Consider the following 24,041-nt stretch of genomic DNA (forward strand, 5'->3'; position numbering starts at 1 on the left):
ACACAGTTATGCTCAGGGTCCTCAAAGGCCAACTCCTGAGCCGTAGATGATTACAACCTGGCCCGTGAACCACACCTTGCCCTTTAAGCCAGGGTCAAGGCAGGGACCAGGAAAGGACTTAGGTTTCACTGGTCATAGCAGCAGCTGGGGATCACTGAATCCTGGGAATTGAACTAGCGGAACACACTCAGTATAATCGTGAGGCGCTGTGGGTTCCCTGGTTTGACAAGCACGTTCGCGGAGTCTTCCTTGCGTCTGATTCCGATTCCAACCCAGGGCACGGAAGCCCAGCCACGGCTAAGTGCTCACCCCGACCAGCCTAATTTGACTTCATCCTGTTTGGGCTGCGGGCCAACTGGCAGATGTTCTTGAAGAAGCTGATCTCAGACTTTCCCTTTCTAATTTTTTGGCACTGCTGCCTCTGTTGCATGGGATATCATTTCAGAAACTATCTCAGGTTACCCAGGTTTTGCTTGTTTTGTAAGCTTTGGATTTCCCTGCAATCTTTCTGTTCCAGAAAGACTCCTGTGGAAACACCAAACCACTGGTAACATCTTTAGTGCAGATCCGACTCAGCAAATGACTTACCCGAATTTTCCCACCTTGCCCCACTTCCCTGTAACAAATAGCATCAGGACTGAACTGGTAACACGAGGTCCTCCCTGTGAACGCCGTACCAATGTACCATGCTCACTTACAGCCTGGGCTTCACGGAAATGAAATGACACAGCTTTGATATTTATTATCTGAAATGGGTTTGACATTTGGAGAAGAATGTTCAAACACAACCATGGAAGGAAAAGCAAGCTGAGCAGAGACCAGGGGATGAACAGAAAAAGTGATGTGCTCGATTCCTCCGCTTGTGGGACAAAGTTAGAAAAATGGGCCCTTCAGAACATCCAGAGCTCCCAGACAAGACCAAGGTAAAATATAAACCAGTTGGAAACTCCTGCCAAGGGCCACAAGAAATCAACTTTAGATATACATGACCACAATATCAATAATGAAGAAATCTTATGTTTTATTGAATATTTTGGCCAGGTCAGTCCCTTCAAAGGGATCACTAGTTTAGGAAAGAACAACAAACCATCATTCACTTTCCTGCAGGGTCTTCGTTTTCCGAATTACTTCCATTGGTCCTGTTTTACTCTTTGTGTAAATGAAGGGGTTGGGGGGGGGCAGGGTTTCCATATTAGATCAGTAATGTCTGATTCTTTTCCAAATATGCCGCCTAATAAGGACGCAAGTTCTCATGGATTGGACAACCACTCTACAACATTCCTGAGAATTGAATAATATAATAATCTTGAAAGTCAGCAGAGTGGATTATCCATTTTTGTGTGTGTGTGAACTTGAACTTGTGAACTTAACAGTAGCGCTGCAAAAAAGCAAATGTGCTAAGCACTTTGCAGAGTAACCTTCCATGTAGACTTCTCATCTTAAATACACACAACTGAACACAACTACAATTTTGGAAAATTATATACAAACCTGATATTTCTTTTGATTACATATAAATACAAATTAGCTATTTTTCCTAAAAAGTGGTTATAATAGTAAATAAATACAAAATAAATCTGACCATTATACTTCATGTGCTGGGGTTGAACCCATATAAAATGTACAACTAAATACATTTTAAATCTTTAAGGAATAATTCTCTGATTAAAATATTTGTTTTCCCAACTTCTTTTTGTAGATATAAATATATTTGCAAAATAGCTGTGTTTTTTTTCATTCCATTCCATAAATAAAGTCTTCATTGGGAAATATTAAAGTGTCAACTGGTTTTGTTTTTTTGTCTTTTTGTGTATTTTTCTCGGTTTGTTTTTGCTTTTTTTCCTAAAATATATATATATATATATATAATATATTTATTTATTTAAATCCTGCTGTGCTAGCGACACCCACAACCCTCCACAACCATGTCCTGATAGTTCTTTAATACAACCTTTTCATTTTCATCAAGGTATAGCATGGAGATGGCGCTGAGTTCGGTCGGGACACAACACGCCTTGGGAATCTTGGAGTTCACGGAGTTGACCAAAGTCTGAACAATGGCATGATTAGTGGAGTTTAGGTGATCAGCTAGGGGAAAGGGACACTCCCCGTGGCAATAAAAGGCGTGGTAGCCCGGAGGGGCCACAATCCAGTCATTCCACCCCACGTCACTGAAGTCCACATACAAAGGGTGTCTCTTACAGCTGGATTTGAGGCGTTTCCGCTGCTTATGTTTTGCTTGACGCTTTTCTCTTTTGTGCAGGGGGTGTCCCTTCCCATCATGGCCAAAAGTTACCAGCAGAGGCCGGATCTGCGACCAGCTGTGTTCGTCTGGGTGCAAAGACCTGCTAATCCTCACGTGTCTCTCGGAGACACCTGGCTTCTCCTCCGAGTGAGTCACTTCCACCACGAACCCGTGGTTGGCCTGTCCCTGAGCTGTCCAGCGCATCACGGCAGGGGTGACGTCAAAGCTCTCCCATTGGCTGGTGTTCCCATTGACCAGCCTGGTGTCCAGCAGTCTGCTGGTGGGGAATTTCGAGTTGGCTGTTGCGGGTTTGATAATTTCATAAATATTAATTCGGTGATGGAAAGTGTTATTGTTGCCCAAAGCTTCCTGCATCTGTTCTCGGAAAACCTGAAGCTCCGCCGAGGTGATAAACTCCTCAGGGGGAATAGAAGTTAAATTAAAGAAGAATCGCCGAGTTGTTTTCCCACTTGTTTCTGGCAGGTCTTCCAAAGATTCTATTTGCCGTAGGACATGGGGATAAAAGAATGAGACAAAAAAATCGTCAGTGAGAGAAGTAAAGATGACCCAGAAACATACCAATATGCAGTTATTTTATGAGACGTTTTAAACTTTGTTACAGGATTTCATTTACTTTGCAATCAGAAGATAAAATACACCCTTGAAATAAAACAGCAGTCTCCTTTTTTCCATAGGCTCATGTCAACATGCACTTAATGGGACAAAATTTCATCATTAATTGTGATGCTTTTGATCCAGTGTTTGAACACAGCTTCCAGACTGCTATAATAATGGGGGAAATGGGAAAATATTTCTTTGGAATTCACAGACTTTAGGGGAAAAAAAAAGTCAGCACTATAGTTAGTAGAGGTCTAATGAGTGAGGATTTGAGGAAATGATTGCATTTCTTTTTCTTTTCTTTTTTTTTTTTTAAGGGCTTTAATGTCAATCCCTTAAGCGGTATTCTAAAACATCACTCTGCAATTTAGGTGATTTACAAATCTCGATCTACAGAGTTCAGTTTCCTAATTAAAGACTATGAAACTCACATTCACGATGACATTCTGCAAAGCACACCCTACTATTTTGCTCAAAAGTCCAGGGACAGAGGCATGGATGGGAATCTGCTTCTTCGGGAACATCTGGGTGGTACTAAGACACCATAGGAATTAAGAACAATTTGAAGAGGAGTAGCTTTCCAAGTATTAGCTGTCCTCTCACCTTCTGATGACCTCAAAAATCAAAATCTCATTTTAGATGGTTTGGGGGAAGAAATGACTTTGTCTTCTGTTTTTAATTCTTGCGTGCCTTAAAAGTCAAACTATATCAAAAACATACTTCTACCCAATCATAGGCTATAGCACAGACATAAAACTGCAAACTAGGAAGATTTACAAAAAGATCACCATGAGCCTCATGATAAAAAGAACAAGCTCATCCTATTACAGACTAATCCCTCCATGTCCATAGTCACATTCGTTATTTCCAGTCATTTAAGTGGACCATGCATGAAAGTCTTCTCTGATCAAATGCAATTTTAACAAGTACTGTGTTTTAAGCAGTACTTGTTCAATATGATATGATATAGCTCTTTAAAATTCGTACAATCTGCAAACCATCAAAGGTACAATGTTATTATTCAACTGAGAGTGAACAACACTAGAATTTGAGATCTTTGCACGTATTTTCTTATAGCCTTACCACATCTGGTATTGTCACTGGCCATACACTTACAGCTAGAATGAAGTGCTAACAACACATTCAACTTGGCCATAGTTCCATGTCATCACCATACAAGAGCTTATATTTTTATTCGTCTCAGGGCTGTGCTTCTGCTACGGGCGCACAGCGATCTACTGCTCAGAGACACCAATACAAGCAGCCTTAGTGAAGCAGTGTCATGTCAAATCCGCCACCAAAGGCTCGACCGTGCGGACCTTCCACATCAAAGCAACACTGCCATTGCCAACCAGGCAGAAGCTCTGAGTGTAGCACGGGCAGTTGAGATCACTTTCTGGAACGCTGCTTTAAGAAGCCCTGCTCAAACTGCCCGAGTCCCACAGCACAGACAGATACCACAAAGCTGTCAATGGCAATTCTGACTCACAAAATCCGCTGTGCGTTTCTAGCAGGTTCTCGGGGGGGGGGGGGGGGAGGATGATGATGCGAACCCACTGATGGACCACACATTGAGAACCAAAGTCTTAGAAGATGCTTCCCATACTCCAGTGTGGATGGTCAGAGAAGCAAATGTGTGAGTGCCTCTTTGCTAAACAATCTAAAAAGTAGCAATGGTACCAACACCAGTGGCCAAGGATGTGAGCTGGTATTGTAAATAGGCCAGCCAAGGATGTTCTAAAGCTCCTCTGTTACAACCTGCAGACCTTCAGGCCAAGCAGTGAGCTCTCCATGGTCCCCTGGGGCCGGTTAATTCAAACCTCCCTAGGCCAGCTCTCAGGATCCCTCCATATACTAAACCCACAGAAAGCCAGTGGCAGCTCAGACCAGACACAATTATTAAAATAACCTTCCCATCAACAGAACCTGGGTTCTTCTTGGCAGCTCCCAACAAACACCAGAAGCTGTATCTAGCTTGCCCACCAGCCCCTGTGATTCAGGAGCTCTTCAACGTCTCTGTCCACAGCATGATTTCAACACAGGTCACAACCAGCAGCATCCTTAGGCCCCAGTGACGCCCAAGCCAGACCCGGGCCTTGCCTCCTGGCCTCCTGGTCCTAAGGCCTCCAAGAACACTCTCCCTAGTCTTTCTAAAAGATGGAAGGGAAGACAGACTTCTCAGGGCATTCACCAAACAGCTTAATGAGGGCTCACAATCCCTATAGATATTCTGAATCTCAATCCACAATCACAAACATATGCACATGTGCACACACACAGCCAGAGGATAAAAACAGAAGGGTAATATCTAAGGGAAGTATCAAAGACAGGTCGACAAAGTGAAGATATGGGTACAACAGCAAAACACAGTAGGCCTTGACTGAATCAAACACACGTGCCATGCTCACACCAGAAACAGAGAACAATTACATGTGATTCAAAGTTTCCCTGGAAGCTGCCTTAACAAAGGAGAAATCTTTCTGCAACTTTCCATCTGAACTTCAGTTACCCTGTCCTCAAAAACCCAAGCCCACACCAACACAAACGTGCCCATTTCAGCACCACTGACTGTAGAGTCAGGTCACAGAGACCTCTTACCCAGGAAATCACTGTCCTGGGTTAGCCCTCCCCCATTAACTTTCTCCTCACACTCCCCCAAAGCAGGAGCATCGCCTTTTCTTGAGGGTGGAAAATTCAAAGCCTATTTGCAATAAAGTAAAGCAAGAAGCCTTCTACAAATAGACACAGCAAGCCCAGCGATTCTGAAAATACAAACATAGAGCATTTATCTAAGCAGGCAATGAATGCTTTTCTCAGAAGCCCATACAGTGGTTAATTCCCTGTAAATACCCCTTGTCCAAGAAGCTGAACTTGCTAAGGGATTTAAGCATTCTGACCTGCCTTGCGTGTGTGTGTGTGTGTGTGTGTGTGTGTGTGTGAGTCCCTAAGTTCTTAAACAGATGAAGCTATGGCTACAAAACTTTGGGGAAATGAATAAAAACAAGACAACGAAGACATTTGAAGCTCTCCTTCAAAAGCTAAATTCTCATTTACACATCAACACCAGTCATTTCTTCATCTTCCTCAAAATAATCCCAGAGGTGGGGCTGAAGTCGCTCAGCCCACCCAGGTCCACACTGGCCTCCTCTTCAACAGAGAAGGGGCAGTAGCAAGAAGAAGTCATTGGGATAATCGTAGCTAATGTGCTGGGTTCTTCTCTCCTGCCTGGTCTGGCACTAACGGCTTTCTACAAATTATCTCCCAACAGACTAAGTAGTGAGAAACTATGACTGTCTCCATTTTGGTAACAACACAGTTGGTCCTAAGAAATGTCACTCAGTCTTCCTAAGGCTACAGACCTGACAGGTAAAGAGCAAAACTTTGAACTTGAGCTATCTACAAGACCCTGCTCTTTAGCCAGCATTGAACAGTGGAGGAAGAATAGGAAAAACCACTAGGGGCAATTGAATGCAATGAGAGCCCTGCGAGAGTTTCATTTCAGCTGAAGGAAGCGGAATGCACCTGTACCCAAGTGTGGCGGAGACAGCAGGCTGAAGGCAATGAGCAGGAAAGCCCAGTGGAGAAAGCTTACTAGGCCTTGGCGGCTTTGCGTGGACATCACTGTCCTTTGGGATTTTTTTTTCTGTCCTTGAGTGTGATAAGCTTTACCAGGAAAACAGTAAGCCATGATTCTGCTTAGCGAGTTCAGCAAGAGTCTTCTGACAAATGAAAAAATACAACTTCCGTTACAATAACAGAACCTGGTTTAGTTTGGCAAGTCAGTAGTGTTGGAAATGAGGGCTCGAAAACAAAATAAGGGCAGATGCACCAGAGTTTGCAGAAGATAAAAAGCAATGGTTGGAGAACTGATACAGCAACAGGAAACAAAGTAGAAAATAGCTTAAATAATACATTTTTAAAAGACCACAAAGGAACTGTCAATGGAAGAAGGAAAGAACCTGGGCCCGGTTTCCACCATCAGCCCGGCCGTGGCTCTGCCCGTGGCTAGCTCCAATGCTTCGGGAATGAGCTGCTGCCCATTTCTTATCAGCTGACTACTCACCGAACTGTAACAAAGGTTAATCCTAAAAACACAGAAAACAGCTCCATATGAGACTTCAGGGGAGCCTCTAGAAAAACAGGTGGGACAGAAACCCACAGAACTGGCATAGGACGCCTGAGCCTTGATCTCAATGAGCAATGGCACCAAAGCGGTCGGGGGCAGGGGCTGTGCACACCACACCGGCACTGCACACCACACCGACACTGCACACCACACTGGCACTGCACACGGGGTGTCTAGGTATTGGGAAAAGCACTGGGATGCTGAGACATTGTTTTCCTTCACAAAGAAAGTGGTTGTCTCTTGACCCTGACTGTTACAGTCATATTTTCACCACCTTGATTTTTCAGACACTGTCTGGAAGCTGCAGTCACAGAGACAGACCAAGGCAGTAGTGCATGCAGTGTGAGGAGTATCAGCAGGCGGCCCAGCCACACTCAGGGTCCAACCTAACTGAAAAGCACAGATGTTTTTGCTGTCCTGAAGTTCAGCCCATGGCAGCGGTACTCAGACACTCTGTGCAGGTGAAGAACTGACTTCTCTGTCCTTGACGGCAATTCCAACAGGCCTGTGTGGCGCACGTGTTTCTAATGACTTGAAAAGACAGACTATGAGGGAAGCTTCTCTCCAGAATAAAAGTGCATGAGGAAAACTGACAACAGATGACGCTGCTGTCCTGAATCCCCCTGGCATGTGGTTCCATCACAGATTGAAAGAATGCCAGCACGATATGGCTTGTTTGGTGATTACCAAACTATCAAATCTCCCCCCACTGTCATCCACCAAAACCCAACAGAGGCAATTCTTGCAACATGGTCTTGGGGTCCTTTATCAAATAAAAGCCCATGAATGCTTTGTAAATGACACTCTGCCCCTGAGCCATCACATGGCCTATTTAAAAAGTTTAGAGGCACAGGATGCTTAAAAAAAAAAATCAAGCCACAGTTACCCAACAAAGAACCATCTTTAAAAAGTCCTGCATCTGGCTTAATGATAGGCTAGTTGCAATGAGAAAAGATGCAGATTTGTTGAAAGCTGGGGCAAAAAATTACATAGCTTTTCTCTATCATCTCATTCCATTAAGATCTGCAAGGTGATTTTAAGCACATTGGTAACTTCTGAACTGCCTGCACATAAAATTTACACTTTGAAACATACCAAGTAAAAAATACAAGCATTCCATTGAAGTTGAACTAAATTATCATCTACTGACTGTGTACAGGTTTCTGAATACTGTACAATGCACTTAACTATAAAATGACTTCCTGTAGACTGTATAACCTACTTAGAGTTTGAGCAGGACATTTCCAGACAAAGATAACAGACACGCCTTTTTGACGAAACAGCCATGCACACGAAAGTGGCAGGTATTTACCGATCTTTAAATGATCTTCCTTATTAAGGTATGAGAGAGATACCATACCTAGCCTTCCAAAAGTATGATAAAGGGGTCAGCCACACATCCAGGGCTCTGCCTTCTTTATCCAGAAATACTACTTGAATTGACATCACCTGGCAGCAAGCAGCCAGCTCTGTAACCACCTTGCAGAGACATAGGAAGGAAAACCTTTCTGCAGAAGACAACATCAGCTAGCAGGGGCTGGGCTCTAAGCAGGGCAAGCAGGATCCTGTGGCCCTTCAGATCCCTTTGGCATCAGCAGAGACCACGGCACTTTGCAAGGTGCTGCAAGGGGGAGCCAGCAGCCCTCAGCTCCCTCCCTCAGGGCAAGTGCCCAGGGAGAAGTGCAGTGCAACCTGCGTCCATTTCTTCCTCCCACTGTTCTTAAAAGGGCACTCACCCTTCCAGCTGGTAGAAAACCTCAGATCGGTTTCTGTCAGAAACCGGCCGCTGCAGCAGACCAGGGCAAAGGGATTGTCCTCCACGCAGGAGGGATAGGCAAGCCCATTCTCTTTTCTAGAATGTAAAGCAACTCATGCGCTACCTAGAACCATCACATCAAAGGCTCACTTAGAAGAACAGAGAAAGAACAGAGGTGCAGCTTACTTGACTAATGGCACAAAGAACTTAGGTGCCAAAGATCTCCACAGCCCCGCGAAGACAGTTCAAATCCACTAAATGCCTTTCCAATGAAACCAGCAGAAATACCCTACCTTAGAAAAACCACATCCAGTATCATTAAAAAAAAAAAAAAAAAAAAAAAACCCAACCAACAAACAAACACCTTCCAGTGCTTGTGAAGGAAAAGGCAGCTCCCGCAGCCGGCTTTATCTGAAAAGGCTTGCCTGGTCTATACTGTGAGCCTGCCTTAGATTTAAGCAGGAGACAAGAAAGTCATTGTGGAAACAATAAGATTGATTGTGGGATGGATCTCCCACGGGGATTAAAGGGGATTCGAACTCCTCCAAAGCAGGCCCAGATCAGCTGTAAATTAGGAAGCCTCTGCCCCCAGCCACCCCCCTCCCCCGCGGCTTTGATTTTCCAAAGACTATCTCTAACATTCTACCCTCCGCTCTGTCCAACTTGAAGCCCTGGGGCTCTGTCCAACTTGAAGCCCTGGCTTAAGCCCGAGGCGCAGATTTACAGCGCCAGGGGCTGCCAAGAGGATTTAGAGACACCCCAAAGCTCCCTCTCCTTCTCTCCAGCCACCTGAGGAACTACTGCAAGCTCAGCTGACCTGGGGTAAGCCCTACAGCCTCCTCTTCCCGATCACCAGATTTCTCTTTAGGCGCCTGGAGGAAGAGTCACTGCACTGGCTGCAAGCCAGGGAAAGGGTGAGCACAGACCCACCGGGAATCCCTGGCTTGCCCGCTGCACCAGCAATGCGTGAACATCAGAGACAACAGCCGCAGTGCCCCGGCCACCCTGCCTCTCCAGGGAGGCTTGCAGCCCGCCTGTGTGAGCAACTCCACAGGGTGATTGCCAGCCCCCTTCTCCCCGTCCTGCTCCCAGCGCCTAGCCTTACCTTCGTGATGGAAGCTGCGCACCGTGTTGGCGCGGCTGGCAGCCCGCTCCAGTCGGTGGTCCGGGGCGGGCGCGCCAGGCTGGCCCGAGTGCCGGCGGTACAGGTCCAGCATGTAGGGGGGTACCACGGCGTCCCTGCTGGGGGTGGGTCTCTGCTTCAGGCCGAACATGCTGAGCAACCGCAGCTCGAACTCGCTCAGGATGTCGTCCGAGGGTTGGGATGAGGGGCGACCCGCCGCTGCCGCCGCTGCCGCCGCTGCCGCCGCGAACTTCCTGCGGCCCAGCTCCGGGAGGAGGCCGGCCGCGCCGCCCAGGAGGACCTGGGGAAGCAGCAACGCTAGAAGACAGCGGGTCCCGGCCACCATGGTCGACCTGCGGACAGGGCCGACGTGAGTCACCCGAGTTCCCCGCCCAGCCCTCTCCCTGCCCGCCCCCGCGGCGGCTTGGGCTCCCGTGGGGGCGCGCTAGCCTCCTCCTCCAGGGTGCCCTCCTGCCTTGCCACCCATCCTCGCCGGCTACTCAGGGGCGGCCCAAGTCTGGGGGACAGGCCGGAGGACTCCAAGATCCTGAAACAGATGCGCTCTCTCTTCCCTACCCCTCCCCAGCCCGTCTGACACTTGACTTCTGGAGGTTGGTCTCTTCTCTCCCTCTCCCCAAATCGCTTTGGAGGCTGTCACTCTCTACCCCCTTCCCCTTTCCTGCTGCCCTGTGACAGCTGGTGCGGGGACCTGGTGGGGCTGGGGGAGCACCGCTCCATGGGACACACAGCGAACTCGCGGCACTCACTTGCCCTTAAACACGCACGGCCCGCGCATGTGACCTCGTCGCAGCCTCATGGCATCCGACTTCCTGATTGCTGTCTACACTCCTTCCAGACCCCACACACTCCAGGCCACAGCTTTCTGGAGCCCCTGGGCCTCTGGGCTGCTGGCCGCTTCGTCTCTCCCCCCCCCCCCCCACCCGGGGCGGTGCAGTCACAGCCGCAGGTACCTTCTCGGCATTACGTAAAGGGCTGACGGCCACGCGCGCACGTGTCAGCTGTTAGACACGCAGCTCCAGTGGGGCACGGGGCCACCCTCACCGTCCACACGCCCTCTCCCCCCACCCCGTGCCTCCACCCAGCACTTTGGGGAACAAGCCGGGAGAACCCCAACTTTCCTACAGGGGACGTCATGACTGACTGACCGAGATGGTTCTACTCCCCAAAAGTGGCTGTTAGCCGGGGGCGTCCCGACTGGCAGCTAACGGGTGAAAACCAAGGGCACCCTCTTACCCAGGTAGTTCTCTTTTTAATTTTTTAATCGTCCAAGTGTTAACAGCCTTAATAATATACGGAAAAGGGGAGAGGAGGAGGGGCGGGGACGTGAGGGGTCAGCAGGGTGAGGACGCTGGCTGCATCCCCAGGTGGGGGGGCTGTGCCGAGGGGCAGGGGGCGGCCAGCGGAGTTGGGCTGCACGTGGCCCTGGAGGGGGGTTCTGTATACTCCCGCCCGTCGCGCCCCGGGGGTGCTCGGCCGCTGCTGGCACCCCAGGACCCGCCGCCCCAACTCGCCCCCCGGCCCGCGCACGTCGCGTACCTTTAGGAGACGGCGGTCCGTCTAAGAAGCCCGCGGGGAGACGTCCATCGAAAGAGCCTCTGCATGGAAAAAGCTCTGGCCCAAGGACCTGGCTCGGGGACCGGGTGTCCGTCGCCTAGCCCTGCCTCCGGCTCCTCCTGCCGGCGCTCGCTGCCGGAGTCCCTGGGGTCGCCCTTGGAGGGAGCGGCGTCTCGGGCTCGGCCCGGCAGAGGGCTGAGAGCGCGGCGGGGCTCGGAGGAGGCGAGGCAGCTCGCGCCGGGGGCGCAGGCACCGGCGCGAAGCGGGGAGCAGCGCGAGTTATTCTGCAAGTTCAAGAAGTCTCCAGCCAAGTGCTGACACACAACAACAGCGAGCAGGGGGAGGAGTGCGCGCGGGGAAAGGAAGGGGAGGCAGAGAGGGAAAGCTGTGGCTGTCGTCGTCTTCAGGCACCAGCGCCCGCGGGACGCGTGGCCGCGCGCGGGACCGCCGGTGGGACTCGGGGGGCGAGGGCAGGGCGCTGCGCGCTAGCTCCGCCGCGGCCCATGGCTCGGGGCGGTCATCCTGGGCGACGCCGGGTCCGGGGAAGGGCACAGCGGCAATCTCGATGCCAGGCCACTTGCTGCCCCCCCGCATCACTCTGCCTGACTCCAGCGCACCCCCATCAGCGCTCTCCCGTGGAAACCGCCGCAGCTTCGGCGCCCCGTCGTCCTCGGGCGCATTCTTCCCAAGTCCAGCCGAGTCCCTGGTCGCCGAGGCGGACGACCGTGCTCTCTCCCCTTCGCTCTCCTAGCCCTTTGGGGGCCAAGTGTCCTTTGTGGCCAGCCTTGGGTGGTAGTGGTGGTGGTGGTGGTGGGACGGGGGCGGGGGGATCCGATCACACCTCGGCTGGTACGTCCCGGGTCCCCGATCCCCGGCGGGAGGTGCTCGGCATCCCGGCTCTCGGGCTAGGCTCCGCACACTCTCGGGCGCCCTGCGAGCTACTCCGCGGCTCCGACTCGGCCCCGGGCAGACGAGGCCACGGCGCTGCGGCGCGCCCGGCCGGGTGCTCCAGCCCGCGCGGTGTCTTTGGGACGCGGGTGCCTCGCAGCGCCCGGTAGTCCGTGCGGCACTAGCTCGCCTCCGAGGGCGCTCGGCTCGCCGGCGGCGGCTGATGTCCGGCGGCGGCAGCTGCCAATCCCCGGCCGGGTGTGGGAAGCGGAGCGGCGGGCGCAGCTCGAGCCGGGCGCAGCGCGGCGGGGCGAGGACTCCGGTGGCGACGGCAGCGGCGGCGGCGCCGTGGCGCGGCGCTCGCAGCTTTTAAAGGGGACGCCGCCTGCTGGCTCCCTCCCGGCCGCGGCCCAACACCACCCCCTCGGCGGCGCGGCTCGCCGGGGATCCCCGAGCGGGCGGGAGCAGCGCGCAGGGGTGTGGACGGCGCGCCGAGGGCAGCGGCGGCGGGGTGGGGCGAGCCGGGGGCGCGCGGCCGCCGTCGGGGGCGCTCGAGCTGCCGGCCCCTGCCCACGCGCGGGAGATGCCCGGGAGCGCTCGCCCCTGGCGCAGATCTCCAGGGCCCAGGGCCGCAGGGCGCGAGGCAGGGGCTGGCCCCACCGGGCCCGTTATTCAAGTCTCAGTTCCAACTTTTTTTTTTTTTTTTTTTTTGGTTAGAGATGACTGAAGAAGAAAGTCTGACAAGTTGCAAAGCATGTTGGCGTGGACGTGGGGTGGACGCCTCTCTGTGTCTCCGGGGAGAGGGCTTAAGCTAGCGGTTCGAAAGACGCTGGATATTTAACCCAGAGAGAGATTCAGGCAGTTATCTAAGTGCACATTTGCATTTACAAAAATTCGCTTGTGCATTGGCATTCGAATGCATGTGCGCGTGCGTGTGTTCACGTGAACACACCGAATCCACACGTGTAAAATCACGAACGAAGGCAAATTTGCCAAGAGCCCAGGGTCTGTGTGCGCCTCGGGCGTCTCTTCCTATGCGGGACAGAGGGAGGGGCTGCCTGGAACCTTGGTTGGTTTTATAGAAACAGTCACCCCCTTCCGTGGGCGTGGGGGGCTGTCTAAGCAGCTCAGAGGAAGGTAAAACAACTCAGAGTGCGATGGGGGCAGACGGAGCAACTCCGGCTGGGAACCTTGCAACCATCTCTCCCCCACCGGGGTCCCCAGAAACAGCACAGTGTCCTCTGGCCAAGTCACTTCTCCCTCCACTGAAATGTTCCCCCACGCCACCGCACCTTGACTTGCTGGAAGACTTCTTTTCCATTCCTGTATGGCCGGAGCCTCCAGTGCACCCGTAGCACCACCGGTTTGGCCAAAGGATCCCGAAAGCCAAGTGTGGAAAATTTTTGGAAAAGGCCAGATGGCCAGTTCAGGTTCTCTGGCCCCAGAGCTTTGGGATCTACCACAGCACAGCGAAAAATCAGGAGCAGAGAGCTATTCAATGGCTCTCACCCACGTGTGTTTCTTTTTTTCTTCCCCCCCCCCCTTTCCTTTGGGGAACTAAAATAATTCTAGGTTCCGCTCACGTAAATCGGATTAGCAACCCACAGAGCGGAATTAGGCACTGGCTGTTTCTAAAGGTATAAAGGTCAAATAAGGTATTTTGGAGGAAGCTTGCCTGCTAGGAAAATGTTCAGGAACAGGTTACTTTATTCCCTTAAAGAAAATAGCTCCGTGGAGGTTGGTTGAGTCTAAAGCACTGAACACCCAACAGTAAGCCCTGAAACGCGCTGTGCACATGCATACCGAAGCCAGAAAGTGTTTATCTTGCGTCTAAAGCTGTTTCCTTCCCTATCAAGTTGAATTGAGAAGTTCACAATTATTTCTGTCATCAGTGAGATTTAAAAAACAAGGCAAAACGAAACCCATCTGAGACTTAAATCCGTCTGTGGCTCTCAGAGAGGAGAAAGCTGATAGCTGCTGGATAAGCCCCAAGCAAAGATGAAAAATAAATGTCTGGTGATGATATGAATTGAAGGCTGTCTTGCAAGTTTGGCCTTCAGAACTTGGGAAATGGAAACCTCAGCAGGATCCTAAAAGATCTTTGCTAGGGAAGCACTGGACTCAAAAGGACTGACCTTGCTAAACGTTCAATCCCACTTCAGTGCTGTCTGCCACAGGATCTCCTGTATGCACGGCCTGCGATTTCCCCAGCACAGCCTTTTCCTAAATTTTGGCCCTACTTGCCTCTTTGAAGAGCCTGGCGCTCCTAGCGTGCTGTTTTTAGGGGATGGCTGCCCTCTTGTGGTGGAAATGAGGTGATACGCTCAGGAGAACTCAAAAGAGTGGTCTTCCAAGATGGATTTGAGGTACAAGAGTACAGGGTGACTGTACCTTCTCATTTTTCAGGCAGCAATCATCAGAAATGGTTGTCTTTAGACAGATTACTTACTTTTAATTTTTAAAAGTCATTTAGATAGCAGAGACAGAGATACAGAAATTGGGAGACCCTCCATGTGCTGGTTCAGTGGCCAAATGCCCACAGTGGCCAGGACTTGGCCAGGCTGAAAGCAGGATTCAGGAATCCAATCAAGGTCTCCCACGTGGGTGGCGGAGACCTAGCCACTGCCTCCCAGGGTGTGCACGAAGCTGGAATTGGAAGGGGGGACTGGGACTTGAATTGGACATGGAATGCTGGCGCTCCACATGGTTACTTAACCTCCATGCCAGACACCTGCCCCGACTTCCTTCTTTTTATTCCCTTGGCTAACTGCCACTTTGCACCTGCAGCTCAGAATGCAGCGTTATTTAATCTTCTTCAGAGGTGACAGTGTCTGTTTGCTTTGAAAATCTCACATATTACTAGTCATGGTAGACTCTGTCTTTTCCAAAGTTTTTGGTTTGTTTGTTTATGGAAGCAATTATTTCTGGGCTTATAAATTCGTTAGATTTGCCAGTGTATGTGAGTTGGAACAGGGTAAGAATAGAGAGCCTTGGGAGGGCACAAGTGATGGTAGTGGCAAAGTCAGGAATCTTGGAAGGGATAAACAGGTTATGTGGAAATAAAAATAGCAAAGGTTGCCAGGTGGATTCTCTGTCACCAGGTGGCCACTATTCCATTCTAGTCATTTCTTGCCAGTTTTTCAAGCGATACTGGAAATCCATATTTGATTGTGTGTGGACATGACCTGGGAGGAAATTAAGTGCTTAAACAGTCATACTTTGGCAACTTTTCCTTTAGCAGTTCAGTCTAGATAATGTTTAATTTTATTGCATCCTCCAGCTATTAGCATTCACCATTGTTCTTGCTAGGCCAACCATTATGCAAATTAACATTAAAATAATGATCCTTAAGTATTGTGGAGGTCACAGCAGGCATGACATGACCCATCTACCTTGTAATTGTCATGCCATTTGAAACCTGAGGCCACTCCCCTGAGAAAGCTCTTGGCTCCTTGCAGGTGTATCACTCAGTTACTTGCGTGACACTCAGCCCTAGTTTTACTGACTTCACCTACAGGAGGTTCTGGAGGAACCAGGAAGGGAGAGCAAAAGTGTGGTGCTTAGTTCATGCAACTTGCACATATTTGGCATTTGGTTAAACCTATGTAGTTGTAGGCGAAACAAAGTCGGAGTCAAGTTCATTGCCTCTGTCAAATGCCAAATTTCTTGCTTCTTAGACCTTGAGGATGACTTTTGTGAACTGACCAGACTGCCACACACTTGAGCCAACTGAGCCATTGCGCCAGGATGTAGCCAATGCACTCAGACTGGACGCAGCAAGTGTTCTCTGCGGATACTAGCATACGATGTGCTTGAGTGCCCTAGGTTTTAATTCTGGTTCAGCCATGGATGGCTGACTTTAAAATGGCTGTATCTATTAATCAGGGTAAATAAATACATGTTCTGCCTGCCCCAGACAGGTAAGATGAAGGTCAAATGGGTAATGTGTACAGACTTGGACGATTTTAAAATGCTGTACGGACACGTGACCCTGATTGCTCTGTGACCCACGTGCCTCCCCAGGTGTTGCTGGGCTGGCAGCCTGAAAGAGGACCTGGCTTTCAGAGACACAACTTTGTACACCTTTCTCTTTGCTTTTTATATAAACTCTTTTTTACAGAGAGGAAGAGAGACAGAGAGGAAGATCTTCCGTCCGATGATTCACTCCCCAAGTGACCACAACAGCCGGTGCGCTCCGATCCGATTCCGGGAACCAGGAACCTCTTCCAGGTCTCCCACATGAGTGCAGGGTCCCAATGCATTGGGCCATCCTCGACTGCTTTCCCAGGCCACAAGCAGGGAGCTGGATGGGAAGTGGAGCTGCTGGGATTAGAACCGGCGCCCATATGGGATCCCGGGGCGTTCAAGGCGAGAACTTTAGCCACTAGGCCACGGCGCCGGGCCCTCTCTTTGCTTTTTAAAACAGCTTTTATCATGATGCCCAACAATGCATATCTCATCAGAAAGCGAAGATCTAAGTCAATGACACATTCTCATAGCCATAGCTTCAGCTTCCTCATGAATAATAACCTAGAGGTTAAAATCGACTTTCCTTTCTGGGCTGCTGTGGACCACAAATGACAAGATGTGTGTGGAGACAACAGTAAAATTCAGTATCCATACACGGGCTGCCTGGACAGGCTTTGTACATGCTCCCTAGCAGGGAGCTGGACTGGAAGTGGCACAGCCGGAACTGGCACTCCCATGGGATCTGGGTGCTGTAGGAGGAAGTTAGGCCTATTACCCCAAGGTCCCAATCCCCCATCACAACCCCCACAAACACACCCTCTTTTCATCTCCAAGGGGAGAATTTCTGATCCAGCAAAAACAGGCTCTTGTAAGTGACTTTCATTTCCACTTTTGTACCTTTTGTTTCTGTTCCATGTAGTTCTCAGCATCTCTCGGATTTCCCTCAGCTCTCCTAAGCCTATTGTTTGATTCTATCCTTCTTTGTAAGGACACCCAACAGTCATCATTCAAGCGAGAACACTGAGAATGAAGTATGAATACAGGGCAACAGGAGAGGTGACCAGGGACTGTCCCGGGCACGGTGGGCCTGTGGTCATCCTGTTTATAAAGACTTCTTCCAGACTCTCCCTCAGGCTTTTCTCTGAAAGCCTGTTCTTTCTGGTGCCTATGCTGCCCAATTTCACATTTAGACTATTTTTTAATCCCTTTGGCCTTTTTTTTTTGACAATTTCTTTATATCTTGAACATTTTTACATGAATCAGTAGTACCTTTCAGAACAATATCTCAAAAAATCTTTTAATATTTTTAGCTTGATTTGATTTACCAGGTACATTTAAAGATCCCGTATTTTTCATTTTCAAAAACTTATCTGAAAAATTAAAAGTTGCCAGGGAACTAAGTAAAAGTAAAACAAATTCCTTCCCTGACTAAGTTTCTTGAGGCCATTACATGTATATGGGATGGATCAACTATTTGGTGATTGAATTCACAAAGTTGCCGGCTTTTTTTTTTAGACTTCCTTATTTATTTGAAACTCATAGTTTCAGAGAGAGAAGGATAAAAGACAAAGCAATTCTTCCTTCATTGGTTCATTGTCCAGATAACTGGACCAGGCACAAACCTGTAGCTTCTGGATCTCCTAAATGGGTACAGGAGTGCTTGGGCCATGCCTGCTGCTCTTGCCAGGTGAGTTGGCATGGAGCTGGAGCTGAAGTGTGGCAGCCAGAACATGAACTGGTATCCATACGGGGTGCTGGTATGGCAAGTTGCAGTGTTACCCACAATGCCAGCGTGTTGTCCCAATGCCTTCATTCTTACAAGAATTAACGTTGACAATTCCAAAAAGATATGATCATCAACCAGAAAAATTATCAGTTTATCTATGAAAATGTTGTAATCTCAGAGGCACTGTAATTGTTCATTCTTCATGAATAGCTTTCCAAGGTTTATATTTGGATACAGTAAATCAACCATCTTTTGGGAAAAGATGGTGTGTCAAAAGATGGTGTGTGACAGGAAGGCAAGTGAGGAGAAACATCGTAGGAGTTGCGAGTTGTCTCCACACTGCTCCTGTAATAGGTGGAGCCGTGCAGAAAGCTTAATAGTACCATCAGAGGACTGATTTTCCGAGTTCATCCCACAAGTTCCATGCCTTACACAGCTCCATTGTCCATGCAAAGCCTGTTAAATTTGATATAGCTACTTTCTAAACTGTCCCTTTGGGGTCTCCAGAAGACCCTCATGGAATGGAGGGCAACTTCCTTTCATCTCAGGTCCCTGTTAATCCAGGAATAAAAGGCTTGAGGGGCTGGGGACTTGAGAGTCATGATAGAAAGTTCTCAGCCCGAACAATGGCAAACCAAGAGAACCCCGTGGTCAGGGACTCAGGGCTCATTTCACAAATCATCTCAATCAGACTCCAAAGGTTTCACATCCTGCCTTAAAGTCCGTGTAGAACTTGCTTGTTGAACAAAGATTATGAGGCATATGTGACCTGAAAGACAGAATTCTGTCCTTGACTCTTCATATGTCCTCCACAATGGCGTAGCCGTGGGTCCACAGACCCTGCAGTCCACCCGCATCACACCTGCTTCTGGCTTACAGCTGGGATGACTCGGAACTGTGTGACCTAACCTGACTTCTGAAATTCCATGCAGCCACAGTGATGACTGGTTTAATGACACCCCTTGTAAGCTGCCTTCCCTTCTTTGCCTCATTTTTCAACTCACCTAATTGTTTTCTTCACCTTCCCTCAGGGTACTTGTATCCAAACTCTTGTCATCAACTTAGCTTTCGAAGAAACATAAAATAAAGCCTACTTACCGAAGAGAATACCTATCAAACATGCTTTGAATGTATGTTAACATGCATGATGCTCAGAATGAAATAAAAAAAAATGGTTTTAAAGATCTATTTCCTGCACTTGGTTCATTTGCTTGTTCAATGACTTTTGCTTTTCCAAGCTCTGCTAGGTTTCTGGGGCTATGGAGACGAATACCATGATTTATACAAATTGACCAAATAGCAGATTATACAGGCTTGCAGAAACCGAACCAGGAATACAGTTCCTACCTCCACCGAAGGTCAGAGAGCTTTCCTGGGAGAACAGCACACTCGGCTGGATCATGAAAACTGAGCAGGTGTTGGGCAGATAGACAGAGGGGGGAGGCATTCCAGGCGGGAACAGCAGGGGGAAAGTCAGAAAAGCATGAAACATCAAGATGCATTAAAGAAATGATTGGCAATTTAGTGTGATTGGTTGGAAGAGGAGAGAGTGGTGCCAGCATTTTGCTGGGCAAAGGAATTTCGACTTTCCCCATAGGATCTATTTTGCTTTTGAGAAAAATCTCTGGTAGAAGTGGGCATGATGGCTTGGAGCAGAGCCAGACTACAAGCAGAAGGACAAAGTAAAAGGCTGTTGTAATTACTTAAGCAGGACATGGGGAGTCCTTGCACTCAGCAGAAGTGTGTGGTGAAGGAGAAATCTGAGATTGAAAAGGTAAGATTTGATGGGCCTTAACGGCCCATAGAGGGTGAGAAAGGAGTTGGAATAACAGTATAGAAAAGACAGCAGGAAGAATATGCTCTGTTTCAATGCGTAAAATTGGAGGAAAACGTTGGCAAAAATGTGTTTGAGGTTCTGAATACTACACTTTAGTTTCCTCTACTGCCCTTCATGCCAGTAGAGGAAATATATCAAATGGGTAAGCTATGTCCTTTCCAAAAATAAAACTAATCATTTTAGGCTGTTAGCAAGCAGTTTTGTGTTTTACAATTCATTTACAGAAGGTCCATTTGCATGCCTAAAGTGCTAACAGATGGGCACTTTTTAGTGCACCAGAGTAAGAAAAGTTGTAAGACTGTTAGAGAACTTGAATGCCTTGAAAATCAGTGCAGCGACAGATCTGCTCTCCCAATAATTGCCTGTTGCTATCTTGGTACCAGTTTCCCAAAGTACTGTTTCAACATCTTACGAAACAAGCGAATGATTATGTAGGCAGAAAAGTTAGGGGGGATTCAGGAGGATTGGTTATTTTCATATGGTGATGAATGAATACTGAAGAAACATACGTCAATTTAAAGGGAAAGCAAGACGCGTTTTACATACATCCTTGGCTATAACTGACAGAATTATAAGAAAATTCACAGAACACTAATCTATTTTTAATACTTTATTAAGTTCCTAGAATGAAAACTTCAGGACATGTTTACCAGCATTAGCCATGTGCCTGCTGTTCTACAAGTTGTATTATTTTTGTCCTGATCATTATAGAAATACTCTAAAACTGGCTGTCGCATAGAAGGAAGGAGGACAGGGAGAGAGGAATAAACCATATTGACTTGTTATTTATTCGTTTCTCCTGAAAGCACTGAATTAAGAGTAGGTTTGAGTTTATTTTGCTTTAGCTACAGAATTCACGGTGGTCCAAAGTGCCCGTTTGAACTTAGAACCAAAATTATTTAGCTATTTTCCCTATTAATGTTGCCACTATAAATTACATATTTTAAGTGATTTTCACTATGGCACTGATGGGAGCTGTGGAAATGCGTTCTCACACGCCCTTCACTTCCAGCAATAAACAAGCGAAGTCGTTGTGGACAGGAAGTCATTCTCACATTATTTCATTTCTGCTTCATGTCCTATATGGTAATTAAGAATCGAAACTGAACGATCCAGCATTTCATTGATTTGGCTTCTACCATTAAATGAAGCCACTGAAAGAAATGAACAAGAAGCACCTTTATCCGGTTGACTCTCAACCTTGTTTTAAATGACTTGAGGTGGATTAATCGTAAGATGAATGGCTAATGAATTCTCTCATCCTATGTGCTGTTGTGAATACTTTCAGAATGGCACTTCAATTTTCTTTAAACATTCTCAGGGCTGTTTTTTCAACAATATGGGTCGATCTTCATTCACCGAGACATGCTCTTTCTAGTTCAAAAGGTATTTATTTCAGATATTAAAAGCATTGGGTATATTTAAGACGTACAATGAGATGATTGGATGTGTATAGGCACAGTGTAATGATAGCCACAATACGACTCATCATGCATGGTGCCTATTGGAGCCACAGAACTGTTTATTTCCTAATGAAGCAGTAAATGCCCTTTGACCAACATCTCCTCTCAGCCTATGACTGCCATCTTCCTACTCTGCTTTTATAAGCTCAACATTTTCAGATTTAATTCCATGTTGTGGCTATTACACATAATACTGCAGTAAATCTAGCCAAGGAAGTAACCGACTGTTTATACTGGATGCCATAAAATGGTGATAAAATAAATTGAGGATGACACATAAAAACAGAAACATATCCTATATTTACGGATTGGAAGAAATCATACTGTTAAGCCTATATCATCCAAAGCAATCTATAGGTTTAACAAATTCTCAATGAAAATCCCAAAAACATTTTTCACAAAAATGGAAAAAAAACCCTAAAATTAATATGGGACAACAAAAAACAAAAGTCTCCAAATAGCCAAAATTATTTTGACAAAGAACAAAGCTGGAGGGCTCACAAACTCTGATTTCATACTGTATTATAAAGCTGTAGCAATCAAAACAAAATGACACTGGCATAAAAACCAGGCACAAAGAAATAAAGTCATGCACATATGAGCAACTCAGCTTTAACAAGGCTGCCAACACTACACAGTGAGGAAAGGAGACTCTGTTCAGTCCATGGTACTGGGAAGGTTGGATCTCCTCTTGCAGAAGATCTAACTTGTTCCCTTGTGTTATACCACACACAAATATTGACCAGAATGAGTTAAAGACTTGAATGTTAGGATGAAAAGCTCTATGATTTTGGTCTGAAGAAAGATTTTTTTTTAATATGACACCAAAAACACAGGCAACAAAAGCAAAATAAACAACTGAGACTACCCCAGGTCAAAAGGTTCCACACATCCATGAAATTTAAATCAACCCGACGAAACGTCTATGCAATGGGAAACACATTTGAAAGCGTGTTGTTTTTAGCAGTTTAAGATTTACCTGTTGTATTTATTTGAAAGAGTGATGGAGAGAAAAATACAAGAGAAGTCTTGCATGTGCTGATTTACTCGCCAAAGGGCTGCAACAGCCTAAGCTGGACGGGGCTGACGTCAGGACTCAGCAACTCCATCAGAGTCTCCCGTGTGAGCGGCAGCAATCCAGGTCTTTGGACCATCCTTTGTTGTCTTCCCAGGCTCATCAACAGGAAATAGTGAAACAGCCAGGACTCCAGCTGCCACTTAGATGTGTGATGCGGGTGTCCTTAGCAGCGGGCTTAAGGTGCTGCACTGCAATCCTGACCCTCTGTTTTTTAATAATTTAACATCCTCACTTTTTAAAAAGATTCATTTATTTTATTGGAAAGTCAGATTTACAGATACGCAGAGAGAAAGATCTTCCATCCTCTGGTTCATTCCCTAAGCAGCTGGTGCAGAACCAATCTGAAGCCAGGAGCCAGAAGCCTCCTCCGGGTCTCTCACTTGGATGCAGGGTCCCAAGGCTGTGGGCCGTCCTCCACTGCTTTTCCAGGCCAAAAGCAGAGAGCTGGATGGGAAGCAGGGCTGCCGGGATTAGAACCAGCACCCATATGAGAGTCCAGCACATGCGAGGCAAGGACTTTAGCCACTAAGCTACCCTGCGAGGCCCAAAATCCTGTTGTGGCTCTGAGAGCCACAACAACTAGGGCTGCTCCAGGCTGAAGCCAGGAGTTAGGAGCTTCTGCCAGTTCCAAGGCATTGGGCTGTCTTCTACTGCTTTTTCCAGGCCATTAGCAGGGAGCTGCATTGGAAGTAGAACAGCTGGAGTACAAACCGGTGCCCATATGGGATGTAGGCATCACAGGCAGTGCCTTTAGTTGCTGTGCCACAACGCCAGCCCCTGTTAGAATGTTTTAACAAATACATTAAATTCACATAAAATAATACATAATTTTTCATGTATACCCTGAGGATGGATTTATAACAATGTTTTTTTTTTTCTCACTCAGTGGTCAATGTTCGTGCATTTTTATAATATGGTTTCTGTCACACTTCAAAAGGCCTTCCTATACTCCAAGACTATATACTCACCAATACCTTTTTATAATAGTTGGGCAGATATCCAACTTAATTTAAAATGAATGACTTATCTGAAATTTCTTTTTGGTCCACCAGTTTCTCATCACATTTTGCAACCCTGGGCTGTCTATGAGGGCATTGTCTGGATTCCTCCTATTGAACCACTAGGAAAGAACAAGTACCTTGCTTGCTTTGTGGTCATGTGTCCGCTGTTTACACCAGGACATAGTAGGGCCTCAAAAATGTTAAGGGTACTTCAAAATGTTCATGAGAAATGGGATTGAAAGCCCAGGGAAGAGGGTTGGCCCAGCAGTGACGTCACTGTTAAGATGTGCACTTCCTCTCTGAGAGTACCTGGGTTTGATCCCAGCTATGCTTCACGAGTCTGCTTTCCTGCCACGCAGAGCCTGGGAGACAAGTGATGATAACCTAAGACGTTGCACTCATGCCGCTCACATGGAGAACCTGGATTGAGTTCCCCACCCGCAACTTCAACACCCCCAGCAGTTATGGATATTTGCAGAGCAAACCAGCACATGGTTCTGTCTCTTAAACTAGTAATTTTTTTTAAAAAAAAGATAAATATACTTGAGTGTAACAATGTTTGAAACCCATGATTATTCTTTTTCTAATATGCATTTTCATGAACTTTGATTACCTCCTACCAATTGAGCAAATGAT

General features: G+C 47.7%; 1 protein-coding gene across 2 annotated transcripts; it reads right to left on the reverse strand.

Annotated features, from left to right (window-relative positions):
- Positions 1-922: 922 nt before the first annotated feature.
- BMP2 (bone morphogenetic protein 2) lies at positions 923-11,639 on the reverse strand. Of its 2 annotated transcripts, none has more exons than XM_058679702.1 (3): positions 11,426-11,639; positions 9,851-10,169; positions 923-2,742 (listed from the first exon to the last, which is right to left on the reverse strand). In XM_058679702.1, exons 2-3 carry the CDS (start codon positions 10,017-10,019, stop codon positions 1,898-1,900), a joined length of 1,014 nt encoding a protein of 337 aa, XP_058535685.1. In that variant the 5' UTR covers positions 10,020-10,169; positions 11,426-11,639; the 3' UTR covers positions 923-1,897. The 2 variants fall into 2 exon arrangements, with proteins under 2 accessions (XP_058535685.1, XP_004593405.2); XM_004593348.2 differs by having other exon boundaries at positions 927-2,742; positions 9,851-10,221.
- Positions 11,640-24,041: the final 12,402 nt, after the last annotated feature.

This window comes from Ochotona princeps, chromosome 22 (genome assembly GCF_030435755.1).
Source record: "Ochotona princeps isolate mOchPri1 chromosome 22, mOchPri1.hap1, whole genome shotgun sequence".
Classification (NCBI taxonomy): Eukaryota; Metazoa; Chordata; class Mammalia; order Lagomorpha; family Ochotonidae; genus Ochotona; species Ochotona princeps.

What these genes read in the sequence shown, in the direction of transcription:
- BMP2 (XM_004593348.2), bottom strand. Translation starts at nt 10,214, where the DNA reads ATGGTGGCCGGGACCCGCTGTCTTCTAGCGTTGCTGCTTCCCCAGGTC. An exon ending in GCGCAGCTTCCATCACGAAG is followed by an intron (nt 2,743 to 9,850) that starts GTAAGGCTAGGC and finishes TACGGCAAATAG; the next exon opens with AATCTTTGGAAGACCTGCCA.